This window comes from Myotis lucifugus, unplaced genomic scaffold (genome assembly GCF_000147115.1).
Source record: "Myotis lucifugus unplaced genomic scaffold, Myoluc2.0 scaffold_5, whole genome shotgun sequence".
NCBI lineage: Eukaryota > Metazoa > Chordata > Mammalia > Chiroptera > Vespertilionidae > Myotis > Myotis lucifugus.
In genome coordinates, this window is record NW_005871053.1 from 11,718,825 (window position 1) to 11,736,558 (window position 17,734).

The window sequence follows — 17,734 nt, forward strand, 5'->3', positions numbered from 1 at the left end:
CAGGTGTGTACTTTGCTTCTTCTATCCTAAGCTCTAAGGGTCGGATGAGACTTGCACCCAGGGGAGCAAGTGGTAGCAGCAACTCACCCGAGCTTACCTCCTGATCCTGTCTCCAGGGGTCCTTCCTTTGCCTCAGTCCGCAGCTTTAAGAAACTTACTCTCACTTTCACTGAAGCTCGTGTATTGAAATTTTTCCAGCACAAGTCAAGAACCTGGAGATGGAGAACGGTCCTGGAACACGCCGGGGCAGGGCCAACCCTGGTGTGGAAGCAGCCCCACTTTCTCTTTTGCTTTCTGTTTGGAATTTTGACGAATTCCAAAAGTATTGAAAATTCATACCTAACCGGCATATTCTGAGACTTGGATGTGTCTGTGTGAGAGAGGGGTGGGATAAAGCAAATGAGTTATAACGTGCTAATCTAATTGTTTAGAATGAAACTAGTATGATGTTACATTGCACCCAGCTCCGCCATGGGATGAAACGCTGGACACTGGCTTTGCTTTTAGCTCTGCTGAATCCCCAGGTGCACTTCTTCCAGGACTGGTTTAAGGGAAATGGGACTTTTGAAACCCAGAGATGTAATTCCATGCAAATAAAGCTTTCTACCACATCTCATCCTCCCACGAGGGCCTCTGGAAATTCTTACTCCAGTGGTACCCTCAAGAGCCCCTCTCCTACTAGTAAAGGAGGGCAATTCATGCAATTCTCTGATAATATTTCCACTGGCTCAAGATAGAGTAAACTGAGCATAAATAAGAGTAGCTGCAACACACTGAAAAATGCCAAGTACATTTAAATGCTTGAGTCCACAATAATTAAAAAACACCAATAAATCTAATAAATCGCCTTTGAAGGATGCTAATAACTGCTTATTTTGCAAACTAGTACATAAAGATGAAGGAACCAAAATTCTGCCACTCTGAAGCTGCTTTTTGGGATATTGATTTTAAGCTGTTTAATAAGCTATTTAAATGAGATCACACCAGCTGGGGTGTGATCTCATTTAACTTTACCTCCACATGGACCCTATCTCCAAATACATTTTTGCATTGGCAATAAGGACTTCAACCTATAAATTTTGGGGGACACAAGCATTCAGTCCATAACACAGCATATATTTACATAATGTGAAAATAAAGGCTAATTTAAGCAATTCGTACCCTAGATGATGATCTTATTTCAATTAAAGCTAAAAATTAAAAATAAGGATTGTGAGAAACAGCAACTTTTAAATTTGGATAAAGAGTCCTTTTAAGTCATGCTTCAAATCATCTCCACAATTTTAATCATTTCATAAAACAGTTTGCCTTCCAACAGCAACAGCCCGCATACAGTTATCCTATATAAGAGGCGATATGCAAATTGACCGTCACTCCAACACACACGATGGCTGCCTCCATGTGGCCACAAGATGGCCTGCAGGGGAGGGCAGTTGTGGGCGATCAGGTCAACAGGGGAGGGCAGTTAGGGGCAACCAGGTCAGCAGGGGAGGGCAGTTGGGGGTGACCAGACCAGCAGGAGAGGGCAGTTGTGGGCGATCAGGCCAGAAGGGGAGGGCAGTTAGGGGCAACCAGGTCAGCAGGGGAGGACAGTTAGGGGTGACCGGGCTGGCAGGGGAGCAGTTAGGCGTTGATCAGGCTGGCAGGGGAGCAGTTAGGGGTGATCAGGTTGGCGGGGCCTCTAGTAGTAAAATACTTTTTGTTCATACTACAGTGATTTGGAAATTGAGATAATTCTGACAGAAATGTTTACCTTCTAATCCTTTCTTGTGTGCACAAATCAATAGCAAAAAAGAATTTTACAGAAAATAGGAGCTGCAAACTAAACACCTCAGATCACAAACTATTTTCAGTATCCTTCAAACACCTCAGAATCCTTTTCTGTAAAAATACTTGATACCATCATCCTTCCAAAAAATATGCTGACTACACAAGTGAAATGCTAGAGCTTAAGAATACTAAGAAGAATAAGATGTGATTCAAGGTCTCAAAACTAGCTAAGAGACATACTTATGCATATATAAATGATGTATCCTTTACATGTGACAGTGGGAGTTTACTGTGGCTGAAACAGTCAGGAAAAATCCTCAGAGGTTGGACTTGAATCAGAATTTTATAGGACCTACACAAGTTAAAAGCAGGGGAGCCTTGGCTGGTGTAGCTTAGTTGGTTGAGCATCGTCCAGTGCACTGAGAGTCACTGGTTAGATTTTAGTGGGGGCACATATACCAGTTGTGGGCTGGATCCCCAGTAGAGGGCGTGCAAGAGGAAGCCAATTGATGTTTCTCTTAACGATGTTTCTCTTTCCTTCTCCCTTCCTTTCCCTCTAAAATCAATAAAAAACATTTATTAAAAAAGAATGTTCTTTAAAATAAATAAATAAATAAATAAATAAATAAATAAAAGGAGGGAAAAGTTGAGTGCAACTGTTCGCATCTATTCCATAAAACAGATCTCTAAGCATGACTAGGCAACATATTGGTCCAGCATTGACTGCTAAATGTTCTTGAGAGCAATAAAATAGTTTGTAATTCAGTTACAGACTGAAAGAGCTATAATTCAGTTATTTCACTAATTCAGACTATTCTTCAACTCAACTGGCCCAAATTCAAGCAGTTTACCACATATAGTGCTTTATTTATTTTTATTGAAAATGCAAAGTCATATTAAAGAACGACATTTAAATAAATTAAAAATCATTCCATATCTCCTTACACTAACACAATGAATTTCAGTTTTGCAAATTACCTTCCACATGCATAAAGATTTTACAAAATCACAATCATAGGGTTCATACTATTTTACATTGTGCTTACTTTACTTACTATTTTACAGACACGTCCATATTTCTAGTCTTCCAAATCATTATTTTAATAGCAGTATAACATTTCACTGTTTTTATTAGCCCATTTTCTTCTTTAACATGTAGATTATTTCCAATTTTTTGCTATTTTAAGTAATACAGACATCTTCATGCATTTGCCTTTTTCTGGTTTGTTTGTTTTGTTTTTATATTATTCTTTAGGAGTAGAATTTAAGGGCAAAGATATGGTCATTTTTATGGCTCTTTCTATGTAGTACCAGGTTGCAACCCGAAAGGGTTGAATCTGTTTATTTTATTTATTAAATATATTTCTTTATTGATTTCAGAGAGGATGGGAGAGGAGAGAGAAATAGAAACATCAATGATCAGCTGCCTCCTGCATGCCCCCTACTGGGGATCGAGCCTGCAACCTGGACATGTGCCCTTGGCCAGAATCAAACCTGGGACCCTTCAGTCTGCAGGCCGATGGTCTATCCACTGAGCCAAACCGGCCAGGGCATTGTATCTATTTAAATGCCATCTAAAGTAAATGCATTTAAACAGTTTCTTTCTAAAATTAAAAAAAGAAGTGTTAAGTAATTTTAAACTTCTGTATTTAAAGTTAAAAATAACTCTCTTTTTAAAAAAATGAAGGGTGTGGATAGATGGTCTAACAGATTACTAAAAGTTTAGATGAGTTAACTAAAGCAACGTTTCCCAACTTTTCTCAAGTTATAGCACACAGGGACAGTTATAGAAAATGGACAAAGGTGTTGCTGGCCCAGAAATTCCAGCCACCCAGGCCACTTATGGCTGCCCCAAGGGTTATGAGGATCCACATCTAGGCACAAGTATGACCAAAAGTGCCTGTGTGCATGGGCTGGGAACCTCTAATTGAGGAGAGGTTCTAGTTAGTGGCAGAGCTGGGAAATGGATGCAAACTTCTCATCAAGGTATTTTCTACTATATCACAACTGTTCTGCATGCTTTCTGGCTCTCAAATTCAATTTTATATACAGACATGTCTATACTTAAGAATAAAGAGGATTTTCTAACATGCTTAAAAGAAAGATACCTAATCTAGTGATTTATATCAAAGCTGAATATTAAAAACAGTTCTTACCATCAGCAAATGTTTGACTATTTTCTTTGCAATTTTTCAGATATGCCATTCTTTTATATTTAGTTTGTAAACTCTCAACAGTAATTATCTTTTGCACAGTATCTTGTATATCTGTTAGTCAGTAAATAAAGAATAACAATGAATATACACACAACGAAGGAAAAAAACTAGATTTAAAGTAAGACCACATTCTAAATAATTGTAAAGGTGATAAAAAAATTTTTTAAAGTGTTGATTTTGCAGAGGTAGAGAAGATTCCCTCCTTAAATTTCAAATTCCCTACAAGCTAAATAGAACCTTAATGTACACTGTCAATTACATTAGAGGGTCATAAGAGACATTTCATTTCAAAGAATGATTCTGTCCTGCACCCAGTGTTCATGCTACCAGGAGAAAAAAATTTACTACAAAGGCATTTCACCTTTCACCAAGTGTCCAATATTCCATACCACCTTCAAAAATCAGAGATTATAGATGCTAACCCCATTGCTTTAACTGCAAACATACATTAGATTTCTCTTGATCATTCATCACTGGGTTGAGGTATAGAGTAGGTGTTAGAAATGAAAATTTACCTATTATGTGCCAGGCCACAACAAGAAGCAAGGAACTCCAAACTCTGCATTTTTTTTACTACACCCCAAAACAGTGATTACTCGGTCATTTCTACAAATCCAATCAGACATTATACACACAAACGCATCCGTGGGACCGCATGGCACTTGGAAGATTACCCACGATTTCCCACTTATTAAGGTCTGGATCATACTTTTCAATGCTCTGAAGATATGTTCCCTTTGAATAGGAATATCCCCCAGTGACATAGATACATCCATTCATGATGACAGCACCACACTCCATCCTTCTTTCCATCATGGGAGCTATCTCTCTCCACTCATTTTGTTCAGGGTCATAGCATTCCGTGATTGTAGTTTGTCCGCCAACTAGATAGAGCTTACTTTCAAATGGAACTGAACACAGTCCATATTCTATTAAAAAGAAAAAAGCAAATTTTATTAGGATAACAGACAAAAGAGATACCTTAGGGCGGTGATGTAATGATCCTTTATAATTATGCATACAAACATAGAGTAGTCGTGACATTTTGACTCCAGCACACATTACCACAACACTGGGCCATAAGATCCATTCCCTTTCACCTGCCATGCCCTCTACCACATTACCCTGCTTTAATTCTCTCCATAGCACTTTTCATGATCTGGTGTGTGACTTGTTTCCTGGCTCCCTGCCGTCTGCTCCATTGCCAGTAGGAGAATGGCAAGTGTATGGACCCAATAAATGTTTGTTGGATCAATGAATAAATTGTACCCTTTGCCCTCTGTGCCTAAATATGCCCTCCTGGGATTTTGTGAAAGAAAAGCTTTATAAGCCCCTCTTCAGAAAGAGACAATGTGAGATCAAAAATGTGATTTCCTCATTAAGAATGGAAGACAAATTCTTATCAGTTAAGTTCTTGCTATCTAGGTTTTAAAGGCTAAAGAAGACTCAGAAGATGGGCATTTTTGCTTTGAGTCCACATTCTGTTGTTGTCAAGTTTCTGACAAGAAAATAAGAATTCTCCCACCTCTGAAAAACCCATTTGTTCCTTTCCAGTTATATACACGTAGAATTTTTATTGGATTTAGTTGCTTAAAATATTTGTGAAACATTGTTTATATAAATTACTAGAGACCCAGTGCACAAAATTCATGCACGGGTAGGGTCCCTAGGCCTCGCCAGCAATCAGGGCCAATCAGGTTCCCCGCCTCCCTGCCTCCCCCTTCCCTCGATCCCTCAGCGCCCTGCCATGTTTTGCACCGCCCCCTGGTGGTCAGCGCACATCATATCGAGTGACTGAACTCCAGGTCTCTTGGTCAAACTCCTGAGGGGACAATTGCACATCAGCCTTTTATTATATAGGAGGATATGAATCATTCCATCAAATGGTTATTGTGAAAATTCATGATGACACAAAAATTTTATGAGTTGATGTGATTCAACAATGAGTTCACGAGGCTTTTCTTAAATTATTCAAAGTTTACCAAAAAACCCTCTATTTGTGGTTTGTATATTAAGAGAGATATCTTGCCTAGCTGGCATGGCTCAGTGGTTGAGCATTTGTCACGGCTCTGAGTTTACACACAAATATTTACTACAAATTCATGGCAGTCTGCAATAGGTATTACATGAGTGAAGTGAAAAACCCATGCAGGATTCAGAGACAACCACAATATTTTCATGTATGAAATATTCATTGAAATGATTTCAATTTTTTTTTTCCTAAGCAGATGTGAGGAATGTTATAGATTTGACATTGACCCTGGAGTGACTGTCAACTCCTTTCTCTCCCTCATTTCCTGTATCTAATCAGTCAAGATAGCAATCACTCTCCTGACTAAAAAGATCTATACAGCTTATGTAACATAACTTCCTTAAGTAAGAACCAAGAGCTAAGCTGTTACTCTGGAGAGCCAGTAGAGAGCTCTCTTCCCACATGACACAGCCATCCACCGCTTTTTCTCCTTTATCACTTACAGCTGCTTCGCTGTTCTTCATGCCCTCTTCTTCCTCAACTCACCCCTTAACTAATGCTATTTCTCAAGGTTCTGCCCATAGCTGTACTGTTGGTCCCACCCTCCCATGACATCTCATTCATCCCCACACCCATAGCCATCACCTCCAAGTAAACAACTCCCAGATCTATATTTAGCTGCATTCTTCCTCCTGAGTTGCAGAACCGCAATTCCTATTGCTTTCTGGACAGCTCCTCTGGTTTTCCAACTCATTTTTCACATTCATCTATAAAACTGAGCTCATTATCTCTCCACTTCTCCCTTCCTATTGGCTGTTCCTTCAATCCTCCCCATCCTCCCAGTCAACCAGCCAGAGACCTTGGAATGACTGTCAACTACTTTCTCTCCCTCATTTCCTGTATCTAATCAGTCAAAACAGCAATCATTACCAATTCAATCAATGTCGAATCTATGACATTCCTCATATCTGCCCATTTTCTACTCCACCACTTCAGGCTTTCAGCATTTCCTACTTGGTTTATTACCAATAGTTTTAGTAGATCTCACTGCTGTCTTTCTCCCATCCTATTCTAAAAGGAGCTCTCTTCTTAAAACTAGAACGGATCACACCCCATTCTCTTGCTCTGACGCCTCTGACAGTTCTCCATTTTTAAATTTTCCTGGCTCATATTTCTTCCTGACAGCAATCACTGTGGCCAAGTAGTGGTTGTTGCCTTTAGATGAGGCTTGTATGCTCTGCAGCATCAGTCTCTCCAGGAATCAAGAGCCATTCAAAGCCCTCCATGGTACACTCCTCAACTGAACTTTCCCATCCAGTCTCTCATTCTACCCTCTTACATCTCATTCATATATATCTACTCCAGGTACTGAAAAAAACCTGGAACTTTCCCTTCTGCCTTCCTTCATTGGCTAACTTTCTGCCAGAAAACCTTCCTCAAAAACTACCTTCCTTAATTGCAGCCATTAAGGCCTAAATCATAACAAGCTACTCCTGAAGCTTCTAGATTCCCCTTAATTAGACTCGAGCTCTCTCTCCCTTCAATTTCAATAGCACGTATTTGTAAGATTGTCTTGTATTCCCATTATGAATGTATATTTGCTACTAGATTCTGAGTTCCTTTGGTAGTAGAGACTATCCTTTAATTATCTTTGTATCTTACAAAATAACTGGAATGATATCTTTCCCCAAGTAAGGTCTCAAAAAATATTATGTTCGATTCCTGGTCAGGTCACATGCCTGGGCTTGAGGCAGTCAATTGATGTTTAGCTCTCACATGGATGTTTCTATCTCTCTCCTTATCCTATCCTCTCTCTCTCAAAATCAATTTTTAAAAAAAAAAAACGTTAAAAAATAAAAGATCATGATTATATTGTGTTCTAAAAATAATAGTAGTCTAAGCTATATATCTATAAGGTAGACTCAACACTGACATTCTCCAGGAGGTGCTCCTAAAATGCTAAGAAGCTACCCTTGTACCCGGGAGGGTGGGTAGGGGCTGGGAGGAGGGGGGTAAAGGGGAGGGAAATGGGAGATAGCTATAATACTATCAACAATAAAAAATATATTTAGAAAGAAAAAAAGAAGCAGACCTTGCTGTAATTTAGACGATGTAGATCCAAATGCTTCTAAGGCAGTGGTTCTCAACCTTCTGGCCCTTTAAATACAGTTCCTCATGTTGTGACCCAAGCATAAAATTATTTTCGTTGCTACTTCATAACTGTAATGTTGCTACTGTTATGAATCGTAATGTAAATATCTGATATGCAGGATGGTCTTAGGCGACCCCTGTGAAAGGGTCGTTCGACCGCCAAAGGGGTCGCGACCCACAGGTTGAGAACCGCTGCTCTAAGGGCTAAGGAGATAACAGACTAGCAGAATGAAGTAGGCTAGGGGTAAAAGCAACAGCACGGGCCCTAGTTCTGTGATGTGAGGAGAATGGGAGATACTACTGACGGGGAGCATACAAGCCTCATCTAAAGGCAACAGCCACTACTTGGCCACAGTGATTGCTGTCAGGAAGGGGTATGAGCCAGATCTGCCAAGTTTTCTAAGACCAGAAATCATGGTTTTTATTTGAAATCTCCTGAATTTTAAATATTGGTAACAAGCCAGTTCAAAAATATTTTAAACACTGTAAGAGCCAAACAGAATATCCCATGCAGAGTGCTAATTTGAAAACTTTGTTTCTTATATTACTTCAGGGAAAAGTCTAATGTAAATCAAAACTTTAAAAATTGGATTATAAGTTCCCCCTGATTTATACTGTAATTTAATATTTATTTCTAATTGATTTTTCAATTTGTCATGGCTTTTCACACCTTGGCTTAAGTCTCACTGACTTTTAGACTTTTTCAAGCAGTGAACAAGTTATATGTAATTAGAACATGCTATGGGATATTTATTTTTCAAAGAACCCCTTTATGAAATATATATTATTATAATGTAAATAACTATCCTCTAGTTTGTTAATCTGACTTTTCATATATTGGATTTTCTTTGTAAAGCTAAATCAGAGTAATAGCTAACTCATAAGGTTAACAGGAGGATCAAATGAGATTACAGTGTAGTTGTGAAGAGCATGGTGTTCCCAGGCAGATTGCCTGGATTAAAACCTCACCTCTAACAAGCACTAGCTGGCTGACCTTGAGCAATTTATTTTCTGTGTGCCTTAGAAAATAGAGATAATAATAGCATCTAGCTCACAAGATTGCGGTAAGGTTTACATGGATGAACACATGTAAAACTATTGGAATAGTTAGTTCCTGGCACAATCTTACTGAATAAATGTTAGCTATTACTCAATATGAGCTGTTAATATTATTTTCTATTATAACTTCATTGGTCATATGGAAAGTGGTGGGAGTCTGCGATAGTACATATGGGCTACTAGGAAACAGCCTCTCCATTCCATGACATCTTCAGAGCCAGGACAGCCTGAGGGTGAAGTGTCTTCTTATGCAAAGCCCATGACATACGGAGATGCAGCACCTGATCCAGGTGTGCTCTACCTGAACTGTGAGATGACATATGTGACCTATGGGTATTAGTAGCTGCACTGGTCAAAAGCAGGAGAGCCTGCTCCCTTAAGGAGAGGCAGCCTGCTTAGTAGTTATAGTACAGGTTATGCAATCTGTCTGAACTGAATCCTCATCTATCACTTCCAAACTGTGTGTCTTTGGCAAAGGTACCTATCCTTTCTAAGCCTCCATTTCCAAATATGTAACAGGTAAACAATACCTACTAACAGGGTTGTGGTTAGAATTTAAGGTAATATCACATGCAAAGTGTTTAGTTAATACCTGGTCTATGAGAAGTGCTCAAGGTTAGCTGTTACTATTACTCTCAGAGGGTTCCAGCTTGTGAATTTCAGTTACGCTCCCCAGTAACCCACATGGAAGCCTGATGCTATATGGAAAATGACTCAAAAGTAGTATGGTGATTTGGTGATATAAATCTTTCCTAATGAAAAACTTAAACATAAGGCATAACTGTAACAGGACATAGCTTATGCTTTCCCCAAGTTCTTCAAAGACACAAGTCAAAGAACAAAAGACACCAAAGAAAGCAGGCCATTCCTTGTGGGCAGACATGTCTTTATGGTTGTTGAAGTAAGGCCAACATAAGGCTCTACACGTGGTAGGAGGGAGTGCTTAATCGTTATTGAAACCCAGAAAGAGTCTGCTTCTAAAAGAAGAAAACATCTCCTGCTGAACTGAGTCACTCGGTACCCTTCCCAACTATTTGATAGATTAGTGCCTTTTATCTGTCTATAAAAATTATGTTTTATATAATGCATGTAAATGAAAGAAAGCACATAAGGAAAACAAAAAAGAATCTAAGTGAAAAAAATGTTTCTTTAATATACTTTTATTGATTTCAGAGAGGAAGCGTGAGGGAGAGACAGACAGAAACATCAATGATGAGAATCATTGACTGGCTGCCTCCTGCACACCCCCTACTGGGGATCGAGCCTGCAACCTGGGCATGTGCCCTTGTCTGGAATCAAACCCGGGACCCTTCAGTCCGTAGGCCGATGTTCTATCCACTGAGCCAAACCAGCTAGGGCTGAAAATTTTTTTTGAAGAAACTACTTTTAACCACAGAGGCTTAAAATGTATGTTGTGTAACGACATGAGGGGAAGTATCTGTAGACATGATCTAATCTGAATAATCTAAATTGTGATTATTGTTACATGGACACATGAATATTTTGAGCCTTTTAATTAAACCCATGTGTAATCTACTATAAACTTAGCATTTTCCTATTTCCAGCCCATTTTTAGCCATCTCTCACACTGACAGGCTGTGTATCACGACATGCACTATTCAGACAGCATTTTGTTACCTGGATGGGGACCAGAAGTGATGAGGCTCCATTCGTTGATATCCGAATTGTAGCTCTGGACCTTGTCATAGGTGCAGCTCCCTCTGTAGCCACAGTGTCCACCAATGACGTAGATAACTTCATGTAAGACACAGGCAGTAGCATTTCCCACACCTGTGTGTTAATTAAAATCACATCCTCAGATTGATCTTTCATTCTGCTTTGCAATGAATACTGTATTGTCTTTGTTATTATGGATAGTAGATATAAGGCACTGTCCTAGGTGCTCTGAGGGATAGAAGAATGAAAAAGAAAGGCTCCTGCCCAGATAGCGTGTCTCAGTGGTGGAGCGTCGACCCATAAACCAGGGGTTCACGGTTCGATTTCTGGTCAGGGCACATGCCTGGGTTGCAAGCTCAATCCCCAGTGTGGGGCGTGCAGGAGGCAGCCGATTGAAAATTCTCTCTCATCGTTGACGTTTCTATCTCCCCCTCCCCCTCCATTCCTCTCTGAAATCAATACAAATATTTTAAAAAATAAAAAGGCTCCTTATACTCTTTTAAAAGAGGATGAGACATTTACACAACTAGAACACGGGTACAGAACTACTACTGTGGATGTGCAAAACAAAGAGACATTACTGTTGACTAGGGAAATCATGGCAGGAGGTGGCAGTATTTGACTTGGGCCTTAGTAGGTAGGACTTTGGCAGACAGAGGTGAGAGGAAGCCACTGAAGTGAGGGCAAGGCAAGTGCAAAGGCTTACTGGACAATTCAAGTAGTTGTTTTGATTCTGCCACCCTGGAAGGGACGGTGACACACCTGGGGTTGACCTGTGGCAATTAAAGCTGGCAGAGTGAGTTGGAGCCACGTGGCAAAGAATCCTGATGCCCAATTTAAAAATTTGCACTTGATTCAACAGGATTTTGTTGTTGTTGTTAATCCTCACCCGAGGATATTTTTCCATTGATTTTTTAGGGAGAGCAGAAGAGAGAGGGAAAGACAGAGAGAATCATCGATGTGAGAGAAACACATCAATTGGTTGCCTCCTGCATGAACCCTGACCAGGGCCCAGGCTGGGGAGAAGCCTGGAACCAAGGACCAGAATCGAACCCGGGACCTTTTGGTCTGCAAGCTCTATCCACTCTGCCAAACCAGCTAAGGCGATTCAACAGGATTTTTAATGTTTTTAAACAAAGGAAAGGAGGGACTACAGCATAGAAGGATAGAATTGGTCCAGGTGCAAAGTGTTGAGGGCCTGAGTTAGAAACAGTCTTGGTATAGAGCAGTGGTTCTCAACCTTCCTAATGCCGCAACCCTTTAATACAGTTCCTCATGTTGTGGTGACCCCCAACCATAAAATTATTTTCGTTGCTACTTCATAACTGTAATTTTGCTACTGTTATGAATCGTAATGTAAATATCTGATATGCAGGATGTATTTTCATTGTTACAAATTGAACATAATTAAAGCATAGTGATTAATCACAAAAACGATATGTAATTATATATGTGTTTTCCAATGGTCTTAGGCGACCCTTGTGAAAGGGTCGTTCGACAAGGGCCTTGATGACTGATTGAGTTGAAGACAAGACGGATTCTGAGGTCCCTAGCTCAGAAAACCGGGAAACGCTGATGCCACAGAAAAACGAGAAAGAGAAAATGGTTTTGGCAGGGGAACAAGAAGAGAGAAAGAATGATGAAGCTCATTTTAGTCAAAATGTCAGCTTAATCTTTCAACCAACTTTTATTTTCGGATATTGCATGGTGGGTGCAGTTCAGGCTCCTTGTTCATTTCTACTCCAAAACAAAACTGAGTTTATTTCTTTAATATGTTTTTATTGATTTTTAGAGAGAGAGGGAGAAGGATCGAGAGATAAAAACATCAATGAGAGAGAAAACCTCATTGATCAGCTGCCTCTTGTACTCTTCCCCCCCACCACCTCCACCCCCACTCCCAATGGGGATGGAGCCTGCAACCCAATATGTGCCCTGACCGGGAATAGAACTAATGACCTCTTGATTCCTGGGTTGATGTTCAACCACTGAGCCACTCCAGCTGGGCCAAAAGTGAGTTTATAAGCAGGGCAGTTATAATGAGAGGGGTAAGAAAAGTTACGAGTTCCTAAAAAGCCATCTATTTATTTCTTCTCTGTACCTCCCTCAACCAAAAAAGGAAATTAATTTGAAATTTAACTCTACCCAATTTAAGGTCTCATTCCTAGGGAAAGAAGTTAGTTCACTTCAAGACTACAAAATAAAATAAACTGGGGGAAAATGTTCTCCTTTCTACATAAGAATGGGAAACTAGAAGTTCAGCATGAGTCTGAGCAACAGAACTTGCCAAAACTGCACATAACTGACAAAGTGTTACCCTTCCCTGGGATGAAGAGATATAATCAGGAATCAAACCTTCAAGGTAAAAGCATAAAACTTTGACATTTCAAACACAGCTGGTAGGTGAGGGAGGACTTTTGCATATGAGGGCCTCCCATTCCTCTTAAGCTGTCAAGAACACATTCAGCTTTCTTTCATGGTGGATACACCATTGCAGCATTTTATTTTCAGCAAGCGTTGCTTCAAAAGTTTTAACAAAATTTCAGTGAAGTCATAGGTTTCTGCCCTCAAAGCAATATAATGTAAACTACAAAATCACTGAAACTTAAAAAAAAGAATCACTGAAACTTATCATTAAGAAGCAGAGGCAGCCAAACAGGTGTGGCTCAATGGTTGAGCACCGATCTATGAACCAGGAGGTCAGGTTCAATTCCCATCAGGGCACATGCTCGGGGTTGCAGGTTCGATCCCCAATGGGGGGCAGCCGATCAATGATTCTTTCTCAACATTGATGTTTCTATCCCTCTCTCCCTCTCCCTTCCTCTCTCTGAAATCAACAAAAACATTTTTTTAAAAAAATTATTTTATTATTTATCTATTTGTTTTTCAACATCTTTTTTTTTTTTTTAATCCTCACCCGAGGGTACTTTTCCATTGATTTTTAGAGAGAGGGAAAGGGAGAGGGAAAGACAGAGAGAAATATCAATGTGAGAGCAACATTGATTGGTTCCTCCTGCACTCGCCCTGGAGCCTGCAACCGAGGTACATGTCCTTGACCAGAATCGAACCCGGGATCCTTCGGTCCACAGGCTGACGCTCTATCCACTGAGCCAAACTGGCTAAGGCAACAAAAACATTTTTTTAAAAAAGAAAAGAAACAGAGGCAGGAATGTATCTAGGTTTACAATAACTGCTAAAATATTTGCAGTGCCCTTATTTCTTTTGTAAAAGAGGAGTCGGACAGGATTTGGAATCACTATGGAGAGGGGACTGAAAATCTGTTAAGTGGGGGTCATGCTCAGCTAGAGTCAAAAATCAGAGCAGCAATAGCAGCGGGCTTTAAGCCACCTTTTTCCACCCTACCAACCATTTCTGCACCGTTGGGCATGAAGGAGAGTGGTCAGGATTTAAGATGAAAAATACTTCTGCCCCATCAAAGCCGACATGTTCTTCTATAATGACGTTCCTGAGAACAATGCCTAATGCTGCTAAGTGCTTCCCATGCATAAGTTCATTTAATCCTCTCAAAACTCTAAACTAAGTCATGTCACCCCCATTGTACAGATGGCCATTTGCCGAAGCTCGCCAGCAAATGAGTGGAAAGTTGGGATTTGGACTCGGGCAGTTCCATTTCAGAAGCAGCGTGCCTGATCACAAGACTACTTTGCCTCTCAGGCTTCCTGCTTGTCATCCAAGGATCATACCAGGTCAGATTCCCACGCCAGGTCAGATTCCCACACCCTCGCCAGTGTTAAAAAAGAAACAGAAAGGCCTGGGAAGAAACATTTGGAATAAAATGATACAAATTTGGTAACCAACCACCAATTGTTTTAGTGCAACTCCCCAGCACCAAAAAAATAAATGTAATTAAGATTCCAGTGTAACTTTTTTCGGGGGGGAGGGGGGGGAGGGAAGGAGAGCAAGGCTAATCTAGTACCAAACAGCTAGTGCCTGCCTCTCTCTTTAACACTACGAGACAAGACTTGAATCAAAAAAGCAGAGGCTCAACAAAGAAGTGCTGGCGAGGATGTGGAGAAAAGGGAACCCTCGTGCACTGTTAGTGGGGATGCAGACTGGCACAGCCACTGTGGAAAACCGTATGGAGTTTCCTCAAAGAATTCAAAGTGGATCTGCCTTTTGACCCAGTGATCCCACTTCTAGGAATATATCCAAAGAAACCTGAAACACTAATTCGAGAGACTATATGCAGCTCTGTGTTCATAACAGCATTGTTTACAATAGCCAAGATCTGGGAACAGCCCAAGTGTCCAAAAGCTGTGGTACATTTACACAATGGAATACTACTAGGCCATACAAAAAAGAAAGAACACCTTACCTTTTGTGACAGCATGAATGAACCTGAAGATTATAATGCTAAGTGAAATAAGCCAGTCAAAGAAAGACAAATACCATATGATCTCACTAATATGTGGAATCTAATGAACAAAATAAACTGAGGAACAAGAAAGAAACAGATGCATGGATATATGAAACAGACTAACAGCTGTCAGAGGGGAGAGAGCTTTTTTGGGGGGAGGGGGGACTGGATGAAAGAAGGTGAGGGAATCAAGCAAAAATCAAACAAACAAACCATAAGATACCTATATAACACATAAATACAGATAACAGTGTGGTGACTGCCAGAGGAAAAGGGCAGTGGGGAGTAAGTGGAGGTGGGCAAAGGGGGAGAATGGGGACAGAAAGAGACTTTGCTTGGGTGATGGGACCACAATGCCATGTGCAGATGATGTTTTGTTGAGTTGTACACTTGAAACCTGTATGGTTTTGTGAACCAATGTCACCCCAATAAATTCAATTTAAAAAAAAAAGCAGAGCCTATATCTAGTTTTTGAGAGAATGTAATTTGTTATGCCCTCAGGGGCCAAAACTTTCAAGGTTTTAATGAAAGATCACCCTGGCTGGTATGGCTTAGTGGGTTGAGCATTGTCCCGTGTATCAAAAGGTCGCCAGTTCCATTCCCGGTCAGGGCACATGCCCTCATTGCCGGCTTGATCCCCAGTATGGGGTGAGCAGGAGGCAACTGATCAATGATTCTCTCTCATCACTGATGTTTCTCTCTCTCTCTCTCTCTCTCTCTTTCTCTCTCTCTCCCTTCCTCTCAGAAATCAAAAAATATATATTTAAAAATAAGAAAATAAAAAATAGATCTCAAAACAGGTTGTAGAGTCAGAAGAATGAATTATACTGGTTTCTAATATAAAAATGTCTTTTCTAGCCTGAGTATTCTAAACACATAAATCTCAGAGAAGTTGGGGACTGCTATACTATGCTTTTACTTGGAACATTCTGCACAACATTATTTGTATAATCCACTCTAGTTCCTAGGTAGCATTCCAAGTAAATTCTTTTTCAAGCTATTTGCAAGAGAAGCAAGACTGTTGGCCTAACCTTATACACCTCAAAAAATACAGAAAAAGCATAATCTGCACTTACCTTTAATCATGTTTGCAATGGGAATCCATTTCTCTTTTAATGGATCATAGAACTCGGCCTCTTCTGCTGGAGCCCCTTTTCTGTAACCGCCTAAAGCATAGACACAGCCACCCAAGGTGACTGCACAGTGGTAATACCTGGCATTGAGCATTGGCAAGCCTTCCGTCCATTCATCACTTTCACTGTTATAGATCCACACTGTGTCAAGAGCTTCTATGTTATCTGTCCTGTAACCCCCAGTTACATAAATGTTGGGTCCCAAACATGTAACACCATAGCTCTCCCTAGTATAATCTGGTATTTCTGCTCCCTGAATCCACACATTTGTCAAAGGATCCCATATGTGGACCTCTGATAAAGGATGCCAGTAATAGCCTCCAATGATATACATTGTGGCTGTGGACCTCTGGGAAAGCTCTTTATGCATGGGGTTCAAAGCATTGTATATCAGAGACCGTATCTTATTTTCGGTTAGTAGGCAGCTTCTTTGAAGGCCTAAAGCTGTTTTTAAATACACTGGATCTATATCTATGTTGATATAGCTTAGTAGATTATACAGGTAGTCAATTCGATTTCCTACATCGTAAGCAGTCCACTTAATAACTGGCTCTATGATGGCTTCTTCTTTCCAAACACTGAGATTCTTTCTGGACAAGATAAAAAGCAACTTTTCAAAGCTGATTTCCAGAAATTCTTCTTGTTGCCATACTTCCTTAAACCTTGAACACAGAATTCTCTGAGATTCCTTCTCTAGTTCTGGACACACGTGAAATTCTGCAAAGGAGTGCATTCCAATACAGTTATCAATATCCAGATGCCTTACCAAAAACTGCTCACAAGCTTTCTTTACTGAGAGGAACTGCAGCAGATCTGCTGCTTCAAGCAGGCTTTGAACATTCCTTTTCGTTATTTCAATTTGAGAAGTGTATGCATAATTTACAAGACCTTCCAAAATATCATGGTGGATGCCAAAGATTTTTATTTTATTTTTAAATTTTTCTTTCATGTCAGCTGTGAACATTGCCTTAAAATAATTGCTGCAAGCAGCTAAAACAGCTCGGTGACAATGGAAGATTATGCCTGACGGGCACTGAAGGGTGATATCAGTAAATAATCCATCCAAGTAAAATGTTTTGAATGCATCCAGAAAATCCACTGGATGCGCTGAGTCCTTAAAAAGGTAAATATAATCTTCTTGTCCTTTCAGAGCCATGGCTGCAATAAATATGAAACAATAAACGTGCTTTCAATTGAGCATATTACCTCAAATAATCAATACTAAACATTCCAATCATTAGAATGATTGCTTAGCGCCAAATAAAATCCAAAACTAGACTAAGTTCAACATTCTAAATGCAAAAGGTGGGTGGACTATTTCGTAATTTGGATGATGGTCCATTTAAATTCAGGGTAGCTCGGAGCCTGAAATGAAGCCCCC

At 40.1% G+C, this 17,734-nt stretch overlaps 1 protein-coding gene across 1 annotated transcript; it reads right to left on the reverse strand.

The window, feature by feature from the left end:
• Positions 1 to 2,627: 2,627 nt before the first annotated feature.
• On the reverse strand, positions 2,628 to 17,519 carry KLHL23 (kelch like family member 23). The gene is made up of 3 exons (XM_023745117.1): positions 16,297 to 17,519; positions 10,807 to 10,959; positions 2,628 to 4,915 (listed from the first exon to the last, which is right to left on the reverse strand). The coding sequence occupies exons 1-3, from the start codon at positions 17,507 to 17,509 to the stop codon at positions 4,605 to 4,607; spliced, it is 1,677 nt and encodes a 558-aa protein (XP_023600885.1). The 5' UTR covers positions 17,510 to 17,519; the 3' UTR covers positions 2,628 to 4,604.
• Positions 17,520 to 17,734: the final 215 nt, after the last annotated feature.